Source organism: Typopeltis vanoorti, chromosome 25 (genome assembly GCF_054136105.1).
Source record: "Typopeltis vanoorti isolate ZY-2024b chromosome 25, IOZ_Tvanoo_1.0, whole genome shotgun sequence".
NCBI lineage: Eukaryota > Metazoa > Arthropoda > Arachnida > Uropygi > Thelyphonidae > Typopeltis > Typopeltis vanoorti.
Window position 1 is genome coordinate 8654191 of NC_143573.1, and position 23751 is coordinate 8677941.

At 37.1% G+C, this 23751-nt stretch overlaps 1 protein-coding gene across 1 annotated transcript in view; it reads right to left on the reverse strand.

The window, feature by feature from the left end:
• Positions 1–23751, reverse strand: part of LOC150092519 (putative fatty acyl-CoA reductase CG5065) — a 421409-nt gene that overhangs the window by 148137 nt on the left and 249521 nt on the right. Inside the window, exons 7-8 of the mRNA XM_090414223.1 lie at positions 11004–11048; positions 10780–10845 (exon numbers count right to left, since the gene is read on the reverse strand). Coding sequence (XP_090270349.1) covers positions 10780–10845; positions 11004–11048 — 111 coding nt within the window. The remainder of the gene's footprint in view (positions 1–10779; positions 10846–11003; positions 11049–23751) is intronic.

A 23751-nucleotide genomic window follows, 5' to 3' on the forward strand; every position in this document is an offset into this window, starting at 1 on the left:
ATTAGTGTGTCATTTTTTTTCTATACCCAAATTCGATTAGTATGCCTATATACATCTTAAAAATAAATGTTACAGATTTTAAAAAATTTCTATCTATACATTTTTTATGGCTAACTATTTTAAAAAATCACTCACTGGGATGAAATAATTTAGTTACCGATTTAAAACACTTTACAAAGTTAATTTTTAATGGCATACTATACTATTTCCATGTACACTATGTTTCAAATTTACTGCCAAAATTTAGTCATCTGATAATTACATAGCATTTTAATGATCATATCTCATGTCTCCTTTGCAATTGTTTTTCTTACTTCTTTTGTTTTAAAGTATTTTCCCAACCTTTCATGAGTAAAAGAATTAGTGAGCAAAAAAGTGGAAGTGTTAAAATGATTTGAAAAATAATCTCTTTGGAAGAAAAACTTGAAATAATAAAGAATGAACAAGGCAAGTCCAGAACAAAGATAGGATAAGAACACAAAAATGGATGAATTAACTATAAGAGCAATTTTAAGCAAAACTGCTGATTACAAAGAGAAAGGTAAGGCAGCTTCAAGTTCATCATGCATGTACTCGAAATAAAGTATTATGATCGAATTAGAGAGACTTCTTTCTACATCGATCAAAGATTGTAACCAAAAATGGATCATGCTAAGCACTGACCTTATTAAATCAAAAGCATTAGGTCTCTTTGCAGCCTTGAAAGAAAGGGCTATCAATGATGGAAAAGCAGAATTCCATGCTAGTGCGGTGGTTTGGGTATTTCAAAAAGAGAAATAGCTTACATAATGATCTAATTACAGGTGAAGCTGTAAGTGTAGATAAGGAAGTGGCTGCAAATTATCCAGAGATTTTGAAGAAAATTGTGGAAGAAGGGAGCTATTGTAACTGACAAATATTTAATATTGATGAAAGTGGCCTTTTTTGGAAGCGAATGCCTTCCAAGATTTTTCTGGCCAAATCAGAGAAATCTCAGCCTGGTTGTAAAGTCGCAAAATTGAATGAAATTACTGCTAGCAATATGTGAGCCATATTTGGCTCACATATTGCTAGCAGTAATTTCATTCGAAGCTAGTATGAAATAGCAGTAATTTCATTCGAAGCTAGTATGAAATAGCAGTAATTTCATGCTAGCCTCCAAATATATTTGGAATATTTGGAAGCACATTCTTCCACATTGTGCAAATGATTTTAGAGGCTTTTTCAAATGAATCTAAGTTAATTAAATCTCATTCAGAGAAACTGAATGATTCCTACCTGCTAAATTTAGATGCACAGCAGGAAGATCCAGAAAATATAATTACTGACAAACCCAAAGAGATTCACAGAAACAATCGGAAAATATTTTTCATACAATCAAAGTTTTTTAAGCAGCAATGCTTAGAGGCTGACCTTGATAAAGAGAGAAGCAATAAAATTTGCAGAAGTAGCAGAAGAGGCAATAGGGCCATACCATTAGTCGTATGAAAAAAAGAAACAGAATGCATGCCAAACTACATTAGCTCAATTCTTTGTTAAGAAGGAGAATAATAAATTTATATTCTGAATATGTTTTATTGTCTTTCAGCTTCATGGTTTTCCTTTAACTAGGCCCTGAGATGTATCCTAATTCTTTTATAAAAAAAAAATTAAGGGTCAAAAAAGAAATTTGAGGAACAAATTATACTTTTGCCCATAGGTTATTATATTCGATTATTATATTCCTAAAACAGGCGCATTGATTAATGCGCCTGTTTTAGGCACATTAATCAATGGATTGCTGTATGGCACATTGGTTTTCTTCCATTTAATCTTGAATGAAGGAGTGTCCAAAAAGTGGCCTGCCAGTCCTGACACGCCATAATAATGGTAGCGAATGTATTTTTTATACTCCTCCAGGCAGATATTAACAGATCTTCCTGTTTGCCCATAACAGGCCAAGTTAGAGTTTCAGGAGGGGAAGTAGGTGGGCCATGTAGTATTTTATCTATTTTGTAGGAACTATAGCCACTGGCCAGGAAAGTATGATGAAGATAGTTAAGCTCTGTGGTGAGAGCTACATCACATCATCAGAACAAATAGCCCTGGCTCTGTGTGAAAAGTTTTTGTAGAATATCATACTGTTGGGCTGGGCTGGACGATGGATGTACTTGTTTATTATTGCCATCAAAACTTTATGGAGTCAAGATACTCATTGCAGGAGGTCCCACTCTCACATACACAGATCATCATACCTTGACTTAAATGCATTCACTGTCTCTGCACTCATCACTTCCAGGCAACACATTCTCGATCACCCACCACTCTCCATGCAAAATATCTACTCCTCACTCCTTTTGTTCATACTCTCCTTACACAGCTTACATGGATGGCTTCTCATTCCCACCTCCAGCCATTCTATGAAAAACATTAATCTGGTAATTGTCCCTTACCAACTTATACATCTCGATCATGTCTCCCCCTTCTCCTTCTATCCACTAGGCTCTGCAATTTGCATTCTCTCAATCTGCCCTCATACTCCACATTCCAGAGACCAGAAACCAACTTAGACAATCATCTCTGAACCCTCTCCAACAGCTCATCATCCTGTTGAAAACCAGGTGATCAAATCCATGTACAGTAATCCATATGTAGTCTGATCAAAGCCATGTATATCAATCTTATACTCTGTATCCCCATTTTTGCCTCCCAAATTTTAAAACCATACAATTTGCTTCATCCCCACACAGTTGCCTATTTATCAATCTTCAAGTCTTGCTGCAAGGTTACAACATCTGTTCTACTTCCATAGCTCTCTCCTATAGAGACATCTGTTCTACTTCCCATAGCTCTCTCCTACTTTACACCATCTGAAAACTGTTCATTATATCACTGTTCAAGCCCCTTCAAATGGCGTTTACATAAAAATTGAATAATGGTCCCACAAAAACAGATCTCTGAAGCACACCAGTAGTGACTGTCCTCTTTTGGGACATCAATCTCCTATACACAACCTGATGATACCTATCAGAAAGCCAATCTAAGACACTAATCCAACATCCAACCCCATCTATTCCAATTTAAATACTAGCATGTTATGCAGCAATCTATCGAAGGCCATTGCAAAATCTAAATACACTGCTGTATGTGCATTCCCCTTGTCCAATGTATTTGTCACCTTGTTATAATAACAGGAAAACTGGCCTTGTGAATACACATGCACGCACGCACGTACACACACAGATTACAGTCAGGAATACCTTAAGACCCAGCCATAGGCCTGATTAGTCAGCTATGCTGGTCCCGGGCCCAGATAAAATAAGGGGGGATTGAGATGGTGCCGTACTTCCCTGTAAAAATGGGCCTCATGGCTGTTGTATCATCATATGTTAAATAAATAATAAGTAAACAGATTGTTAAAACATGATGTTCCTTTAGCAAATTCATGCTATTAATCAAGTTCTGAATCCCAGTCCTTACTAGATTCTCTAGCACCTTAGCCTATAATTTATTGTCTTAGTCTTATCAACCGTTCTTCCTTTATGAAATAGAACAATTTTGCCCTCTTTCCACTCCTTTCAAACTTGGACCTGTCCAAGACTATTAAAAAGGTAAGTTAAAGCTGTTAACTTCCTGGAACATTCCCTCGAGACATGCAGTGATATACCACCAAGTCCTATGACATTACTGACATTAAATTTACTCAATCCCTCATATCTCCTGCTCACTCACCATCAGTGGCTCTTCCCCCACCCCTTCCCACTGCTCTCAAGTTCTGCATTATATGACATCCACATAATGGCAGTAATATACAAGACAGACAAATTCATCCAAAAAAACATACAAAACAGTCAAACTCTGTAATGCAAACCTAGAAACTGGTATTAGTAAAGACACACACACACACACACAAAATCCTCTCTTGCTACTAATTATTTTTAATACCTCAGCCAACCATCTACTTTTATCTTTGTGAATTAAAATGGAGTAGATTACTCTTATCACCCAAGACCCCATGGAGTCAAAGACTCATCTAGGAGGTCCTTTTATCATACTGGAATAATATAATGGTCCTTTTATCATACACACAGCTCATCATACCATGCTTTACACACACTCAAATTTTCTGCAGACACCACGCTCTCAGGAAAGGCATTCCAATCATTCACAACTCTGCATGCAAAAAACCTGCCTCTCACTCCCCTGCTCATACCCTCTTTATACAGTTTCCCCTGATCTCCCACTGTTTTCTGTAGAACCTCTCCAACAATGATCCTATAACAACCCCTTACTAACTTGTAGGTCTCTATCATATCTCCCATCTTCCTCCTATCCACTAGACTCTGTAAATTACATCTTCTCAATCTTTCCTCATATTCAACATTCCAGAGGTCAGAAACTACTTAGTCAGTTGCCTCTGGACCCTCTCCAACATCTCTTCATCCTTTTGAAAAGCAAGTGAACCAAATATGGGCACAGTACTCCATGTGTGGCCAAATCAAAGCCTTATACAATGGAACAAGAATCTCCCTACTTCTACAAGTCAGTGTCCTTTGCATCATTCCCACAAGTCTTTGTGTTGTCTTCACAATTTTGGCAATGTGTCCCCTAAATTTCAGATCCTTATCCACTATCATCCCAAGATCTCTTATTTCCTCTGCTTCTGACAATATATCCCCACCAAGCATAAATTCTGCATCCCATCTTTGTTTTCCAAATTTTAAAACCTTACACTTTGCAACATTGAACTCGCATCCCCATTCCTGTGCCCAAAACATTTTTTTTTTTTGCAGTTTCGTGAATTTTTTTATTTACAAAAATTCATTATCACTCAAAAATATTTAACAAAATAACTTTTCAAAGTAATTCTAAACAAGTTCATTTTCAGATGTACAAAAGTCAAAATGATTCCTTACATAGCTGAATAACATGAACTCATTTTTAAAAAAATTATCCCAAAATAATTTATTTTTAGTTCACTGGTAAAATCATGTGCAATTGAAAGGCTTCTTAGAAGAGTTCTTTCCCTCAGGTTTATCAGTTACTTAAGATGAAAGTGAAATATTGAATGTGAATGATATTTTTGTTATATTCTCAACTTATTCAAATTTCAAAACAAAATTGTTTCTCATTACTCTGAACTCTTATATGATTTTTAAGAAGAGAAGCGTGAGAAAATAATTTCAAAATTCACTTGTAAAGTGTTTCTCTTTATTATTATTATTATTATTATTATTTAGGCCTCCAAGGAGTCAAAAGACTCATCGTGGTAGGTTCCTCCCTAGGAAACACAAGTATATCAAGACTCATCATGGGAGTTCCCTCCTAAGAAACACTAGGTCTATCATACCACTCCTTAAACTCATTGACCATTCTCACTCTCACCACTCTCTAAGGCAATGCATTCCATGCTTCAACCGCTCTCCATGTAAAGAAATCACTCCTCACCCTCTTGCTCACAGTTTCCTTTCGTAACTTCCAGGGATGGCCTCTTGTAATCACTCCTTCCTGCTGTTCAACCAAGCGAAATAACTCCCCAATGTCAACCCTGTAACCACCTCTCAACAGTTTAAAAGTCTCAATCATTTTTCAATTAATTAATTTCTCAATTAAAAGCAGATAACAAACATTTTTGTTATCTGCTTTTATACCGTTCCCACAGTTAATTTATCCCCTTCAAATCTTGATTACCAAATCTGAGAACAATAGTCTAAGTGTGGTCTGATCAGAGTCTTATACAAAGGAATGATAACCATTTTATCTCTGCAGGTCAGTGTCCTTCTAATTATTGCAGCAATCCTCTGTGTTACCTTCACTACCTTTGCAATATGTCCTCTGAATTTCAGGTTTCTATCAATCATCAATGCCAGATCTCTCTCTCTCTCTCTCTCTCTCTCTCGTCTCCCATACTACCTCCAGTATAGTTCCTCCAACAGAGTATGCAGCATCCTATTGATGTGTCCCAAACCTCAAGACCTTACATTTTGCTACATTAAACCGATACCCCCCATTCATGTGCCCATCTGTCTAGCTTATTCAAATCCTCTTGCAGGATTACCACATCTGCACTATTACTAATAACCCTTCTCAGCTTCACAACAACTGAATATCCACTTGCAATCCACTGACAATGTCATTGATATAAAGGATAAACAATATAGGTCCCAGTACTGAGCCCTGTGGGACCCCACCTGTAACCCTCTGCCTCCTTGAAACTGCCTCACCATACACAACTCTCTGAAACCTATCGGACAGCCAATCCTGAATCCAGTTGACCAACCTGACATCCAAACCCATATGCTGCAACTTAAATATCAGCTTATCATGTGGCACCCTGTCAAATGCTTCCTCTAAATCCAAGAAAATGACATTATATGCCTTTCTACTGCTCTTGTAACTTTATTATAAAAGGCTAGCATATTACTAAAACAAGATCGCCCTTCTAACAACTCCATGTTAACTCTCACAGATAACATTATCCTCATCTGCCCAATGTTGTATACGGTTCCTAACTAATTTCTCCAAGATCTTAACAACTAATGATGACACACAAACTGGCTAATTAGACACTTCCAGTCTGCTACCCCCCCCCCCCTTATGCAATGCCACTATCTTCCCTTCCTTCTTCCATGGGCACCTTTCCCATAGCCAGACTTTTATTGAAAGTCTGGTTACGGGAAAGGTGCCAGACTTTTATTGAAAAGCCAGGTCAAAGGAGCTGTCAGTTCTTTAGCACATTCTCTCAATACTCGTGGTGAAATACCGTCCAATCCCACAGCTTTACTGACATCCAGAGTACCCAGTATTTGAAACACACTCTCCTCCTGCACCTCTAAACCTTGAACCTGCCCTATCCCTCTAGTATTAAAATTTACTCCTCCAGGATGAAATACACTAATAAAGTGTTCATTGAACAATTCCACTATGTCCTCTGCATCAGTCACTTTATTCCCATTTTTATCCCACAATGTCATTTTTCCACAATCATTTCTCCTCCTACTGGTCACATAGCTAAAAATTCCCTTGGATTTTCTTTGAATCTTAGGGCCAATCTCTTTTCATATTCCAGTTTCACCTTCCATACCATACTAGTCATTCTCCTGGCCTGTGTCTGATATTCTTCATGCATCTGCTCTTCACCTGTCTCCTTATATCTCTTCCATAGCATCTTTTTTTTCACATGCAGAACTTGTGGAATACAGCTTACTATTGCTGCTAACAAATATTCCTTCACAATTTCCCAAGCACTAATGATATCCCGGCCTTCCAATTCCTCCGTCCATGAAACTTTCCCAAGTTGATGTCTAAGACTATTATAATCACCTGCCTTATAATTCCACATATGTTCCTGTCACTTTGATACTCCTGCATGTCTATTCATCTTCCAAGTCAAAACGACATGGTCACTCTCCAACTGGTGGGAGAAATGTCATCTCAGTTATTATCGACTCTTCTGATGCTATGACCAAATCCAAAACTCTTGATTCTCTTGTTTCCTGTATTACATGTAGCCTAAAACATTTGTCCCTCAAGAATTCTAGAAATTCCATTCCCTTATTGCTACATGCATCTTCCTCTCCCTAATTTATACTGCTGTAGTTAAAATCTCCCATAACCATCATTCTTCTTGCACTTGCCAAGCTCAACTGTCTAAACTCCTGGTCCCCACCCTATGTGCTCCTTGGTTTGTAGCAACATCCCACTAAATATCCTGTCTTGCCTATCTCTACCTCACACCATATGCTTTCAAAATCATTGGTGTCACTGCCTTCCAAAGCCTCCACTCTTAGTGGATGTTAACTAATGTTAGCATCCATTAACTGATCGCTTATCTAATGCATAAAGTGCTTTAAGATTCCTAAGTTACATTAACAATAAAATAATAATCTAATAAATCTGATATGATGTAATAAATAAGTAATAAGAAAAGTTGAGTAAAATTGTAGGCACTAAGATTGTGATAGCAAATTATATACTAATGAATATCTCAGGAGTGGTGATAAAATAACTAGAAAAGTCAATCAAATACAGAATTCAGGAATAAAAGGATAAGAATATGATACTCATGGCTTTGTAAAGGGTTGATCATGCCTTAGTAATTTACTAACTTTTTATAATAGAGTGACAGCAGAGTTGGATAAAAGAAATGACTACATGATGATCCTGTGTAACATGGCTCAGTTTTGCCAGTATTACACAGGATATCCCATGGAACTCTGTCATGAAAACTGGAACAAATGGAGAATAACATGAAACTGGTGATATGGATATGAGGACAGTTGATGGACTGATAAAAAAAATTGGTACGTGGAGCAGCAGAATTCATAGAAAGCAGATGCCTTGTGAAATACCACTAGCCACCTGATTTTTACTTAATCTTCCTCTATATATTATTATTATTATTATTCAGGCCTCCATGAAGTCAAATGATTCATCATGGGAGGTCCTTCCTAAGAACATAAAGTCTGTCAAGACTCATCGAGGGGAGGTCTCCCCTAAGAAACACAAAGTCTATCATGCCACTCCTTGAACTCATTGACCGTTCTCGCTCTCTTGCCACTCCATCAGGCAATGCATTCCATGGTTCAACCACCCTCCATGCAAAGAAACTACTCCTCACCCTCTTGCTCACAGTTTGCTTTCGTAACTTCCAGGGATTTTAGTGTGAAGTCTTATGTGTACTTGAAGATAGGAAGCATCTGAATATGATTTACCACAAGTTTTGCACCTGAAATGCTTCTCCTCAGTGTGAACTTTTGTATGACCCATGAGATGATATAACTAAGAAAATAATTTTCCACTTATTTCACACACAAAGGGCTTCTTATTAGTGTGAATCACTGAATGTTTCTTAAGATAGCATTTGTGAAAATGATTTACCACAAGTTACACTGGTGAAGGGTTTTTCATCAGTGTGGAGTCTTGCATGTTTTTTAAGACATGAAGTATAAGAAAATAATTTACCATTTCACACTAGTGAAAAAGATTTTTCACTAGTGTGAACTTTTGTATGATCTTTAAGATGGGATGAAAAATAATTTAATAGCAGGATTAAAGATATAGCTTACTAATACATTATCAGAAAGTCATCTATGGAGGGAACAGAGACAAATTGAGTGTAACTAACCCAAAGTGCTGTTCTCGTTAACAATGATGAAAAAAGATTGAAGGGACATTTGTTTACTGGTGATTTAGAGTTTGGCGGAATAAGCAGTAATTACAAAATAGAGATTGCCTACAAGGGTATATGAATAAACTTGTGTCATTGGCTAAAGATACTAATACCAGTTCAATGCTTTCAAATGCAAAATTATGAATTTTGAGTTCAAGGAATTCTGCTTCAAGAAACATGAGTTTAGGTACACTGCAAAGGTGGTAAAAATGCCATCTTGCAGTTGAACAGATAAGTAGATCAATCGAATTTTTATTGCAAAAAAAAAAAAAATCAATAAATTTGAGTAACATGGGTATTAACAACTTTGGCTTCTTGAAGACAAGTTACTAATACTTAAAATTAGGTGGAAGAAAACCAAATACTGCATAGAAGCAAACTGTGTTTCAACAGATTCTTTAAATAAACTTATGCAGCCCCCAATGAACAAGCTAATGATTTTAAGAGGAACCTGTGGTATAGTAAATTAAATAATAAGGAAACATGTAAAAACCACAGTGATATCTTTAATTAGTAAAAGGACAAATATTTCATACTAAAATTAATAGTACATCTTCAGTGTCCATTACAGTAATAGGAATGGAATACAAGTAAAACGTTCGATGGATCACCTATTAAAATACAATTGTTACCACGTGCTAGGAAATAATAGAAAATAACAATTTAATCTATTAAGATAAATGGATTTTTACATAAGATAAAAGTCTCCCAGATCTTTGAGAGAGACAAACAGTCATTTCTTTTTAAATTCCGTCGGTGTAAGATAGTTTCACAACTTTCTTTAATATAATATTGACATTCCAATACCTACAGTTGCTTCAACAGTCCACAGAGTTCCTATTCTGTACATTCCAGGAATCTCAGAACTTATATGTAGAATTCTGAAAAAGTATCAATTGATTCCAACATATATTCCTATCAACAAAATTTTTTCTTTATTACCTTCTACAAAGGAAACTGTCTTCTCTATCTTTTGGCTGGCATTTACCAAATACCTTGTGAATGCGATGTCTCTTATTTTGGACAAACTGGCCGTTCTATGAAAAAAGAATAAAAGAACATCAATAATATATTGATTATAACAAACCTCTGAAGTCTGGTCTGGCGCAGCACAGTATTGGCTCTACTCATAGTGTCCAGTGGGATAAAGCTGTTCTCCTCTATAGGTGCAGATTCAAATATGAACGCTTATTCAAAGAAAGTTGTGAAACTATCTTACACCGACAGAATTTAAATAGAAATGACTGTCTGTCTCTCTCAAAGATCTGGGAGACTTTTATCTTATGTAAAAAAACATTTATCTTAATAGATTAAATTGTTATTTTCTATTATTTCCTAGCACGCGGTAACAATTGTATTTTAATAGGTGATCCACCGAACGTTTTACTTGTATTCCATTCCTATTACTGTAATAGACACTGAAGATGTACTATTAATTTTAGTACGAAATATTTGTCCTTTTACTAATTAAAGATATCACTGTGGTTTTTACGTGTTTCTTTATTATTGAACAAGCTAATGCTTAAATCATAACTGTTGGTAAACTTTTCAGGCAACTATGTGAAAATAAAATCAAAACAGTGCAATGTAGTACATCAAGAATTAAATTAAATTTTATGGCCATTCATGCTTGTTTGTTTCTTTCTCACTTTTTGCATAATCGGTTTTGATTTCTTATTTTTCAATAGTGCTCTGAAGATACAATTAGCTACTAACTGTAAACATAAGCAGAAATTTAATATTAAATAGTATATTTTCTTAAATACAATTATCAGATTTCATTAATATTACGGCATAGTTATAGTTATCCATTGCCAGAAATCATAACTGTTAGGAAAAGTAAAAATGGAAATGGCAAATTCCAACAACTTACAGCAACAATGATTCCTGCAGGTCCATTCAGATTGTCAATCCAGCCCTGTAATGAGTCAACAAAAGACAAAACACATACAAATCGTAATAAAACATAAAATATTAGTATTTGGTATGTTTTCCAATATTTTATTAGAATACTGTACTTTAAAGTAGTATACTGTATTTTAAAATAGCATACCATAAAATGGCACCAAAAACTCACTAGAACAATACAGCTGCAAAAAACAAGGAAAGCTAGCCTGAATATGAAACTGTGAACAAGGAGGCCTGCCCCAATGAACAGAATCATGCCTCATTAGTTTTCAGAAACTAATGAGGATATCAACAATGAATTAACATTGGAAAGATCAAGACAAACAAATTATTAGGTGGATGACAACTGAAGGAAAAAACGATCAAAAAGCACATTTAGAGATGAACAGGAAAGTTAAGTAGCAAAAGGAGAAACAAAGTAATGAATCAGGTAAAATATTGCATAATAATAATCAACTAGGTAAAGTCCATTATTTAAGAAGGATGGTAGATTATTATTATATATCTCCATGGAGTCAACAGACTCATCGCAGGAGACCCACACCAACTTGTATACACACAAAAAATATCATTACTCTCCTTAAACTCATTCACTGTCAGTGCACTCACAAGTAATTCTGGCAATCCATTCCACTCATTTACTATTCTCCACACTAAAAATTTAGTCTGCACATCCTTACAAACCACACTCTAACACAATCTCCACAGTTGCCCCCCCCTCCCCCAAGTTCTCTCCCTATTCACCATACATTGAAAAATTTTCTTTGAATCAAGCTACACAGCTTCAGCCTATCCTCATAACAATCATTCCACAGACCAGTCACCAGCTTGGTCATTCATCTGTGAATACTCTCTACTACCTCCTGATCCCCAAGAAACCCAGGTGACCAAATCTGTGCACAGTAGTCGGGATGTGGCTAAATCATAGCCTTATAAAGAAGGAAAATAACCTGTCTATCTTTACTTAGAATGTTTTCAACATCCAAGTAATCCTTTGAGCTATTTTACAGACTTCTGCAATATACCGCCTGTACCTCAATCCTGTCCACCATTAACTCGAAGTCACTAACCTTATCAATTTTCTGCAATCCAGTACCATCAATGTGATAATCAATATTGTAACATTTAAAAAAAAAATTTTTTTTATTATTATTATTCCTGATACCTCCAAGGAGTCCGAAGACCCCTTGGAGATATCAGGAATAATAATAATAAAGTATTATTCCTGATCATAATCACTAATTTATTATTCCTGATTATGATCAGGACACCTACAACTGTCTCAACCACTACGCTGAACCTCTACGAATCATCTCCATCAACTGCCCACCTCCATCACCAGTATTTTTTGTCTGTAAATTACGTGTGTTCTGAAGGGCTGATTTGTCTGTATGCGGGATGAAAAACCCGAGTTTCCAGGAGAAGAAACTCTGCTACCTCCGTATGAGATCAGCTAACTCACCTTCGATTGAAATTGTCCAGATAAAGATTCCTCTCGTTGCAACGAGAATTGAATTTAGGCCTATTCCAATCGAAGGGCACAATGTACTGTTGTTCTTGCAATTGCGTTTCAACTTGAATTTCATAAACTTACATTTTGCATGATTAAATTGATAATCAATACCCTTTGCCTACAATGCCAATTTATTTAAATCAACCTGCAGGATATCTATGTCACCTTTATCAACTATTACTCTCTACAGTTTTACATCATCAACAAACAACTGAATATCTCCTGTTAAATCATTCTATATTAATATACAAATTAAAGAGTAGTGGCCCTAGTACAGAACAACCCTGAGGTATACTCCACTAATCCACCCTCATTCTTTTATATTCTTCTCCATCATATACTACTCTGCTGTCTGTCTGTCACCTACCTCATCCATGCTACCAGCTCACCATTTGATCTAATTTTTTTCATGTGGGATTCTATCAAATGATTATTATTATTATCATCATTATTATCCTAAGATCCCATGGAGTCACAGTCTCATCTAGGAAGTTCTCTTTTGTCATACACAGCTCATCACACTGTGCCTTAAACACATTCAAATTCTCTGCAGACACCATACTCTCAAGCAATGCATACCAATCATTCAAAATGATGCATACCAATCATTCTCTCCATGCAAAAACTTGCTTCTCACTCCCTTGCACACACCTTCTTTATACAGTTTCCAGGGATGACCTCTTGTAACTCCCTAATCTCCAATCATTTTATGAAAAACCTCTTCAATGTTAATTCTATAACAATCCCTTACTAACTTGTATGTCTCTATCACATCACTCCTCTTCTTCTCATCTACTAGATTCTGCAAATTGCATACGGACTCATCCAGGATGTCCGTCTCTTTTGTCATACACACAGCTCATCATACTGCACCTTAAACCTATTGAAATTCTGTGCAGTCACCATGCTTTCTGGCAATCACTCCCTTGCTCACACTGTCCTTATACAGCTTCCAGGGATGTCTTCTTGTTCTACCCCAATCTCCCACCATTTCATTTTCATGAAATATCTCTTCAGTGTTAATCCTATAACAACCCCCTTCCCAACTTGGATGTGTCTATCATATCACCCCTCTTCCTCCTATCCACTAGACTCTGCAAATTGCATCATCTGTACCTTTTTCATATTCAACATTCCACAGATCAGAAACTATTTTGGTCAATCACCTCTGGACCCTCCACAACATCTCTTCATCCTTTCGAAACCCTGTTGACCAAATCTGTGCACAGTAGTCGATATGTGGCCTAATCAAGGCCTTATACAATCGAAAACCGGAATCTTTGACTTATACAAGTCGGTGTCCTCTGCATCATTGTCAGATTTCATTGTATCGTCCTCACAAATTTGGCAGTATGTCGTCTAAATTTTAGATCCTTATCCATCATCATCCCAAGGTCTCATACTTCCTCCACCTCCAACAATATACCAAGGATTCTTGTTCCACATATAACGTTTCCTCACAGAAGTCCTTACATGGCTGGCAACCATCCAGGCAATCACTTCACGGTCACTCTCACCAAATGGAGAGAGATTTGGCACCTCATTTAGAATAACATTCTCTGATGAGATGATCAAATCCAAGACCCTCAATTCTTGCATGCACTCTGTTACATAATGCCTGAGGTGGTTGTCCTTCAAAACTTCAGAAACTCATTTTCTTTACTTCTAGTTGCTATCTTGTCATCCCAATCTATATTGCCATAATTAAAATCACCTATAATGATAACTTTTCTCATTTGCTTGGATAATCTGGTTATACATTTCCTGGTCACTACCCTCTGAATTCTTCAAATCCCTTTCCACATTCTTTGTCTCATTATTCAAGTCATTTTTTGCATACCACTAAGACTAATTCTGATGCCTGTTCCTTCCTTCTATGTAAACCATCTGATATTCATTTTATTGTACCACATGTACAACATGTCTTGTGCACTTCATCTTTTACCATACTTTTAATGATGAGTCAACATATAAAGCAACCCTATCATTCTTAGATATTTGATTCTTCTTATTAACTTGTCATTTACGGCAGTTATGCCCTTCCTTAAACATTCAATTTACTTCTCCATACTTTTAACTTGACTCTTCATTTCATTAACTCTTGCCTAAGCTCTTCCATGCCACTTCTATTATTACCATTGCAAGCACTCCTATCCATTTCCTGATTATTCACCATTTTCATTTTTGGAATGTCCTATCTTTTCATCGCACTTCTCACATACTTTAATACGTTCCTTTTTATCATTCCACCTAGCACTCCATAAATCTTTAACGTTTTTGGAAACATACATGAAACAATTGTAGTGTCTTGTCCACTGCGAAAAGTCCAGAGAAAATCTTGATTTCCGAGTTTAGACCTTCCACACTGCTGGCATACACTTCTTTGCTGCCACTGCCATCATTTCTGTAATGTTAACAAGCACTTCTACATTAATCAAGATAAAAACTGAAGTAAACACTTTTAGAACCACAATACAATGATTATATCCAGTCTGGCTATCACACAAAAGCACAACAATTGTACCAATCTACACAATATAATTTTGGGAGAAAAAAAAGCTTTTCATAACACTGTTCAAATACGCTGCTACTATATCAGATGGATTATTAAGCCAAATTCTTCTATCTTTTTCTTATTCTTTATTGCCAGTTCATGTTCTTTCTTAAACCTTTTTGTTACACTGTATTTTACTTTGAATTCCTATTGAATTTTCTTCTGCTACTTTTATGCTAACCTTCATATGATTCCAGATTTCAAAATGTTCGTTCTCTTCCAGCTGCATATTTCTCAATGTTTGTTTTAATTCACATTCATTTCCTTCTCACTTCTGTTTTATCTTGTTTGTTAATATTGTATCTCAAATGATTTTCATATGCTGAAAAATATTCACTATTTATTTTAACCTCAAGAATAGCACCAATTAGAAAATAGTTACTATCACACTCAGCTACTCTGAAACTATGGATATTCTGAATGCAATTTATATGCCTTTTATTGATTATGATATGGTCTGTTTGGTTAAATGTCCAGCAGGAGATTTCCATGTTTGTTTATCTCCTTCCTCATAAATATAGTTCAGCTTTTTTTTTATGAAATCTGTATATCCAGCCAAATTACTCAATCTTTCTTCATTAATATTCATCTCTTCATGAAGCCTTTGATTTCTAATAATTTTTTAATATATTTCTTCTTTTCTAATTATTGCATTGAAATCTCATAATAGAATGATGAATGATTAGATCTTGTCATGTAATTTTTTTTGAGGATTAGTTCCAGTTTTTCATTCATCTTTTATTTTCTCTTCTGCAGCATCTGTGGGTGGTGAGTATACATTAATAAAAGTTGTCTTGAACCATTTTGCTTCTTTCATTAAAAGAAGCAATTTTTCATAATGATGAAATCTGTTTCAAATTCATGTTTATCAGAGTTGTTTCTACATACAGTAGTAGAAGGTTCTTTTTTTTTTGCAAATTAGCTTCTCTTGTTCACTGTGTCTCTTGTATTTCTACTATATTCATTTTATATCTATTTAATTTAATTCATGTATAAGTTCTTGAAATGCTCTGACTCAGTACAAGCTTCTCACATTCCATGATCTTATTTGGAAACCATTATTCCATAAGGGTTTTTCGTTATGGAATAATGTTTTCATTATAATGTCAATATCCATTTAAGTCCAGTGAGTGAACACCCCCCAACCTGAAGGGCAAGGGCGACTCTCTTCATATGACCCCTCCCATGTGATCTGTCTGGCTTGGAAGGCACTGCTGGTAGCAATGCTACTACTGGTATAGTTCACAAGATCATAGGAATGTGCAAGCCCTCACCATGGCAAGGAGGACACACAATTGGGAGTGGGGATCATTTTGTATTGTATATATTAATACATATTTTAATAATTGGTATCAAAATTTTTCAGTTTTGGTGGTACAAGTATTAAGGTAAAGAACGACTACCTTAACGAATCATTCATTTAAGATCTCTACTATATCCTCATGATTATCATCTACCATTATCACTGACAAACATCATCCTTCCATATTCATTCTTCCTTCTAATGGCCACATATTAAAAAAAACTTCTAAGGATTTCTTTTGGCCTCATTTGCTAACTGCTGCTGCACTTTTGCTAACTTTTGAGTCCCCTTCCTTGCTTGCTCTTTGTGTTCCGCATGTAACTGATTATTGCCACTTATCTTGTGCTACCTCCACAATGCCATTTTCATCCAGATTGCATGCTTCACCTCTTCAATATTCCATTTTACACCTACCTTGTTTAATCTCCTGACTTTGGAATACACTCAGGCCTCTGCCAAATAGTTCTTTAGTAGGGACTGAGCAGCACCTATTTCCTTCCCATCCAATTCCACATTCTATGATATAGCTGCAAGTTGCCTCCTAAGTTTGTCATAAATACCAGCCTTACAGTTCCAATATATCTTTTTCTCACAGAAGCCCTGTTATGGCTGGCTACCATCACCACCAAGTAATCACTTTGCAGTCACTTTCACAGACTGGAAGAAAATTTGACACCATTTACAATAACATCCTCTGATCAGAAAATCAAACCCAAGCCTCTGCAGGCAATTTCAATTTCCTTTTTTATCAAACATCTTCTTTTACTGGCAGATACATCCATCCTATCAATCCATTGCAGAACACTCATATTATCAAAACTCTTATACATTGAGCTCACTTCATCTGTTCTACTGATTCCTTTCTGTTGAAAGAAATATACAAAATATGAATCACCAAGACTACTATCCAGAAAATTATTGATGAATACATACCTCAACCAGAATGCAATCAGATGCAAAAAGAGTTGCCATGCCCTACTTTAAAGGAACATCAGAAAAAAATGGCACGAGTTTTTCGTAAGATTAATTTGTAAGGTTAATAGAGAACAATTTCCAAAACCAGAATGGTTTTGGAAATTGTTCTCTTTTGTACTATTCATCAAGGATATATTACCACTTCCATCCTTCACTGGTGTTTATCATGTGCCTGGTTCTTTCTGACTTGGTTATTTCAGACATATGAGCCATTCTGTTGAGACTCCAATCTGATTACATGAAATTACAGGACAGGAGATGGGGTACAGTTAATGAAAGCATGTGAATTGCAGTCAACAAGAACAGGAGTCATTCAGGCAGATGGCAGTTCTTTTGAGTCAATCTGGTATGATATGATGCCAATAGGACAAAATGTAAAACTGGTAGCTGCTAGAGGCCAGGGGATACTAGAGATGATGTGGACGACATGCATCAGCAGATTAGTGTGAGAGCAAGTTAATTATTATTATTATTATTACTCCAAGACCTCATGGAGTCAAAGACTCATCTGGGTGGTCCTTTTATCACACACACACATCTCATCATACCATGTCTTAAACACACTCAAACTCCTTGCAGACACCATAAGTAATAATAAGTAATTATTATATGGGGGAAGGCAGACTTCAGCTTCAGATATGGACTGGAAGGAGGAGAGGTCACATGGCAGGAAGGAAATGGAATTTATGCACTTACTGAGAGATAATCATCACTTGAAGCAGAATGTGACAGAGGGGACTTGGGTACGAGAGTGTTGGTTATTGTTATAGGATCAGAAGATCTATCAATAACTAAGGTAGGCATCTAACTGGATAGTAGACCTGCAATTGGATAAAGTGATATGTAGGAGGTAGCCAAACATAGAAATTCCAGTTAAGAAGAGGGCTACATGTGGAACTACAAGTCAGGTGATTATGATACACTTAGGAGGCTTCTTGAACAGTACCATGGCATAAAGATCTACAAGGGAAGGATGTTCACAGTGCATGGGGGGGATAGTCAAAGGGTATCTGGAGGAAGCAATAGCACACTGCATATCTGAGGTCAAGAGCATAAATCGAGTAGGAGTTAGATGGATGAGTAGTATAAGTATGAGCTGTAAACAAAGAAAATGTCCTGGAGAGTATATAAGGAAAAATGTAAACAGTAAACTCAAACAGTACAAGGATCAGGCAAGAAAGGTGACTAGCATGGTAAGGAAGGCAAAATCAGATTATAAGAAGAGATCAGCCAAACAGGCAAAAGGAAGAGATCATAGGAATAATAATAATAATTATTATTATGATTCAGGCCTCCATAGAATCAAAAGATTCATCGTGGGAGGTCTCCTTCCTAGAAAACACAAAGTGTATCATACCACTCCTTGAACTCAGTGACTGTTCATGCTCTCACAAATATCAGGCAATGCATTCCATGGTTCAATCCCCCTCCATGCAAAGAAACCACTCCTCATCCTCTTGGACAAAGCTTCTTTTTGTAACTTCCAGGGAAGGCCCCTTGACCTCACTCCTTCCTCTATTCCACCAAGTGAAAGAACTCCCCCATTGTCAACCTTGTTAACTACCTCTCAACAGAGTAAAAGTCTCAATCATATCACCTTTTCTTCTTCTATTGACAAACTCTGCAGTCCACATTCCCTCAGTCAATTCTCATAACCAACATTGTATAGTTTATTTGCTTTGTTATCTGCTTCTGCAGCCTTTCCATAGTTAATTTATCCCCTTCAAATCCTGGGGACCAAATTTGAAAACAATAGTCCAAGTGTGGTCTGATCAGGGCTTTATGCAATATAATGACAACTCTTATCTCTGCAGGTCGGCATCCTCCTCCTCCTCAGTATTGCAGCAATCCTCTGGGTTACCTTCACCACCTTTGCAATATGTTCCCTGAATTTCAGGTTTCTATCAATCATCACCCCCCCCCCCAGATCTCTTGTCTCCCTTACTTACTCTAGTACAGCTCCTCCAACAGAGTATGTTGGAGGAGCTGTACTAGAGGAAGTACTAGAGCTGTACTCGATGTATCTCAAACTTCAAGACTTCACATTTTGCTGCATTAAACTGACATCCCCATTCATATATCCATCTGTCTAGTCTATTCAAATCCTCTTGCAGGACTGCCACATCTGCACTATAACCCTTCCTAGCTTCACATCATCTGCAAACAACTGAATATCCCCCTGCAATCCACTGACAGTGTCATTGATATAAGGCATAAAGAATACAGGTCTTAGTACTGAGGTAGGCCTCTACAAGAAAGTTACAAGTCGAACCCCACTTGCAACATTCTGCCTCCTTGATATTACCCCACCATACAAAACTCTCTGATACCTATCAGATAGGCAATCCTGAATTCAGTTCACGAACCTGACATCTTAACCCATATGTTGCAACTTAAATATCAGCTTATCATGTGGTACCCTGTGAAATGCCTTTGCAAAATAAAAAAAAATAGCAGAATATGCCTTTCCCTCATTAACCGTTCTTGTCACTTTATTATATTATCAAAGGCAATCGTATTACTAAAGCAAGACCACCCTTTAACAAATCCACATTGACTCACAGATAACATTACCCTCATCTGCTCAACATTGTATATGGTGCCTCACTAATTTCTCCAAGATCTTAACAAATATTGATAAAACACAAGCCAGTCTATAAATTGAAACTTCCAGTGTGTTACTGTCCTTATGCAATGGCGCTATCTTACTTTCCTTCACTTCCTTGGGTACCTTTCCATACCAACACTTTCATTGAAAAGCCAGGTCAATGGATGGAGCTGTCAGTTCTTTAGCACATTCTCTCAAAACCCATGGCAAAATTCCATCCAGTCCCACAGCTTTATTGATCCAGAGTACTCAGTAGTTGAAACACACTCTCCTCTTGCACTTCTAAACCTTGAACCTGCCCTATCCTTCTAGTATTAAAACATACTTCTCCAGGATGAAATATTCCAATAAAATGTTCACTGAACAACTTCACTATGTCCTCTGCATCAGTCTCTCTATTCTCATTTTTATCCCACAATGTCATTCTACCACAATCATTTTTTCTCCTACTGGCAACATAGCTAAAAAAATTTCCTAATCTTTTCTTTGGATCTTAGGGACAATCTCTTCTCATATTCCAGTTTTGCCTTCCTTACCATACTATTCACTCTCCTGGCCTGAGTCTTATATTCTTCATGCATCTGCTCTCCACCCATCTCCTTATATCTCTTCTATAACCTCTTTTTCACCTGCAGTTCCTATTTGATATTGTTTGTGATCCACTTTACCAAATTGTGTCCTCTTCTTCACTCGTGGAATACAGCTTAATATTGCTGTAAACAAATATTTTCAACAATTTCCCAAGCACTAATGATAATCACTGTTCCAATTCCTCCCTCCATGGAACTGCCCCAAGCTGATATCTAAGACTATTATAATCACCTGCCTTATAATTCCACATATATTCCCTTCTCTTTGATACTCCTGCATATGGTTTTGTTTGGAAGAGTGAATTTAGATTAAGAGTGACTGATCTGCAGAGGGAGATAGATCAGCTGAAAGAGGAGGTGAAATGTCTTGTGAATGAGAGCAGAAGTATGAAAGATAAGATTAGGAGAATGGAAGAGATAAATGCAAGCCGAATCAGAATAGGGGAGAGAGAGAATTTTAGGAGCATTAGAAGAGGAGAGAAAGGAAACAGTAGAAGAGAGGGAATGAGAGAGAGATATGGGAATGCTAGCAGACGAGAGGATGGAAACAGTAGGAGAGATGGAATGAGAGAGAGAGATATGGAAGTGCTAGAAGAGGAGAGAATGGAAACAGTAGAAGAGAGGGAATGAGAGAGATGGATGGGAGTGCTAGAAGAGAATGGAAACAGTAGGAGAGAGAGGTATGGGAATGCTAGAAGAGAATGGAAACAGTAGGAGAGAGAGGTATGGGAATGCTAGAAGAGAGAGAATAGCAGTGGAGAAGAGGGAATGAGAGAGACCTATGGGAATGAAAGAAGAGGAGAGAATGGAAATAATAGGAGAGAGGGAATGGTAAGAGGTATAATGTATGGTGACTCAATGATCCGTGGGGTTCAAGATAGGATGCATGAGGAGTGTTTGCCAGGAGGAACAATAGAAAGGGTGGCTATGGCAATTAAGAGAGGTGAAAGGGTGGATGAGATGATTGTGATGGTAGGAACAAATGACTTGTGTGGTAATGTAAGTCGAGCAGCAAGAGATATGAGATTTTTGCTTGAGGCTGTATGGAAGAAGACAGAGAGAGGAAAAATAGTGTGCGTGTTGATTGGGTATGATGAGCTGAGCAGAAGAGCAGTGATATTGAATGGCATAATAGCAAGAATGTGTGACAAGAGAGGACTGATATATGTGGATGCTTGGAGTGCGTTTGAGGAAAGAGAGGAATTGTATTGAGAGACTGCTTACATTTGAATGAGGAAGGATGTAGGCATCTGGAGAGATTGCCGTTCTGAACGAGTCAGTGTGTCCCAGGGAGGATGATAGCAGGGGTGGCCTCTTGTGGGAATGGATACTTGGGAGAAGGGAGATGACATCAGGTAACACTGATCCCAGTGGAGTCTAGAAGGGATAATGCTGAGTATAGAAACAATGGTATTTATATGCTTTATACTAATGCCAGGAGTATCCAGAATAAGGGGGAGGAATTGGTGGTGCAGATAGCATCACCTGGCCAAAAGTTATTGGGATCACTGAGACATGGTTGACAAAAGGGGATATAATAACAGGAATAGAAGTCACTGGGTACAGCATTTTTTGTTAGGATAGGAGGGGAAACTGTAGTGGTGGGGTATTGCTTATGATAAGTGATGACCTATGTCCTCTAAGAGTGGAGGCTTTGGAAGGAAGTGAGACAAATGATTTTCAGAGCATATGGTGTGAGGTAGGTAGGCAAGACAGGATATTTAGTGGGGTGTTGCTACAGACCCAGGAGCACAGACAATGGGGACCAGGAGATGTTTAGACTGTTAAGTTTGGCAAGTGCAAGAAGAATGATTGTTATGGGAGATTTTAACTACAGTAGTATAAATTGGAAAGAGGAAGATGCATGTAGCAATAGGGGAATGGAATTTCTAGAATTCTTGAGGGACAAATGTCTTAGGCAACATGTAACAGAGGGAACAAGAGGATCAAGAGTTTTGGATTTGGTTATAGCATCAGAAGAGTTGATAATAACTGAGATGACATCTCTCCCACCAGTTGGAGAGAGTGACCATATAGTTTTGACTTGAAAAATGAATAGACATGCAGGAGTATCAAAGAGACAGGAACTTATGTGGAATTATAAAGCAGGTGATTATAATAGTCTTAGATATCAACTTAAGACCATCCTCTCAATTAAGACCATCTCCAAAAACTTGAAAATTACTGAAACTTTCCAGCAACGCAACCCACTCTTATTTTATTTTATTTTTTTTAAAAATATTTTGCTTTATTCTCACCCTCTATCACACTACTCGTCTCTGTAGGTCAATATTCACTGATGCCGAAGTCTGTTATGGTAATCTCTAACTCAAAAATTCTTCCCATTTCCTACATTTTCCACATATATGTACTCCCAAATCTCTCACATACCCAACTGCTAGGATGTGTACATACCACAAGCGCCATATACTACAAAATCCTGTATTATTATTATTATTATTATTATTACAGGCAACTCCAGGGGAGTCCTTAGACTCATCGAGGGAGGCATTAAACATCATGTCCACACAACTATATGACATTCTTACAGTATCTATCATACCTTGCCTTGAACTTACTCACCGTCATAGCACCCACAACAGACTCTGGCAGCTTATTCCACTCATTTACCACTCTAAAAGTAAAGAACCCTGCTCTAACACCCCTGCTAACCACACTCTTGCCCAGCTTCCATAGGTGTTCCCTAGTTCTCCCACCACCAGTCCTGATCTCAAAAATATCCTCTGAATTAATCCTATAAAAACCCTTTAGCAATTTGAATGTATCAATTATATCTCCCCTTGTCCACCTATCAACTAATTTCTGCAACCCACAAATTTTCAACCTGCTCTCATAAGGTTCATTCCATAGACCTGCTATCATCTTGGTCACTCGCCTCTGGATCCTCTCCACCTCTTCCCCATCAAGAAGAAACCTAGGTGACCAATTCTGGACACAGTAGTTGAGGTGAGGTCTTATCAAGGTTCAGTACAGAGGTACAATAACTTGCTTGTCTCTGCTCGTCAAGGTATTTTTCAACAACCAAGTGAGTTGATGAGCTGATTTAGCTACTTTTGCAATGTGCCCCCTAAACTTCATCTCCCTATCCACCAACACTCCCAAGTCCCTGGCTTCATCAATCTCCTGGAGTACAGTTCCACCAATGTCGT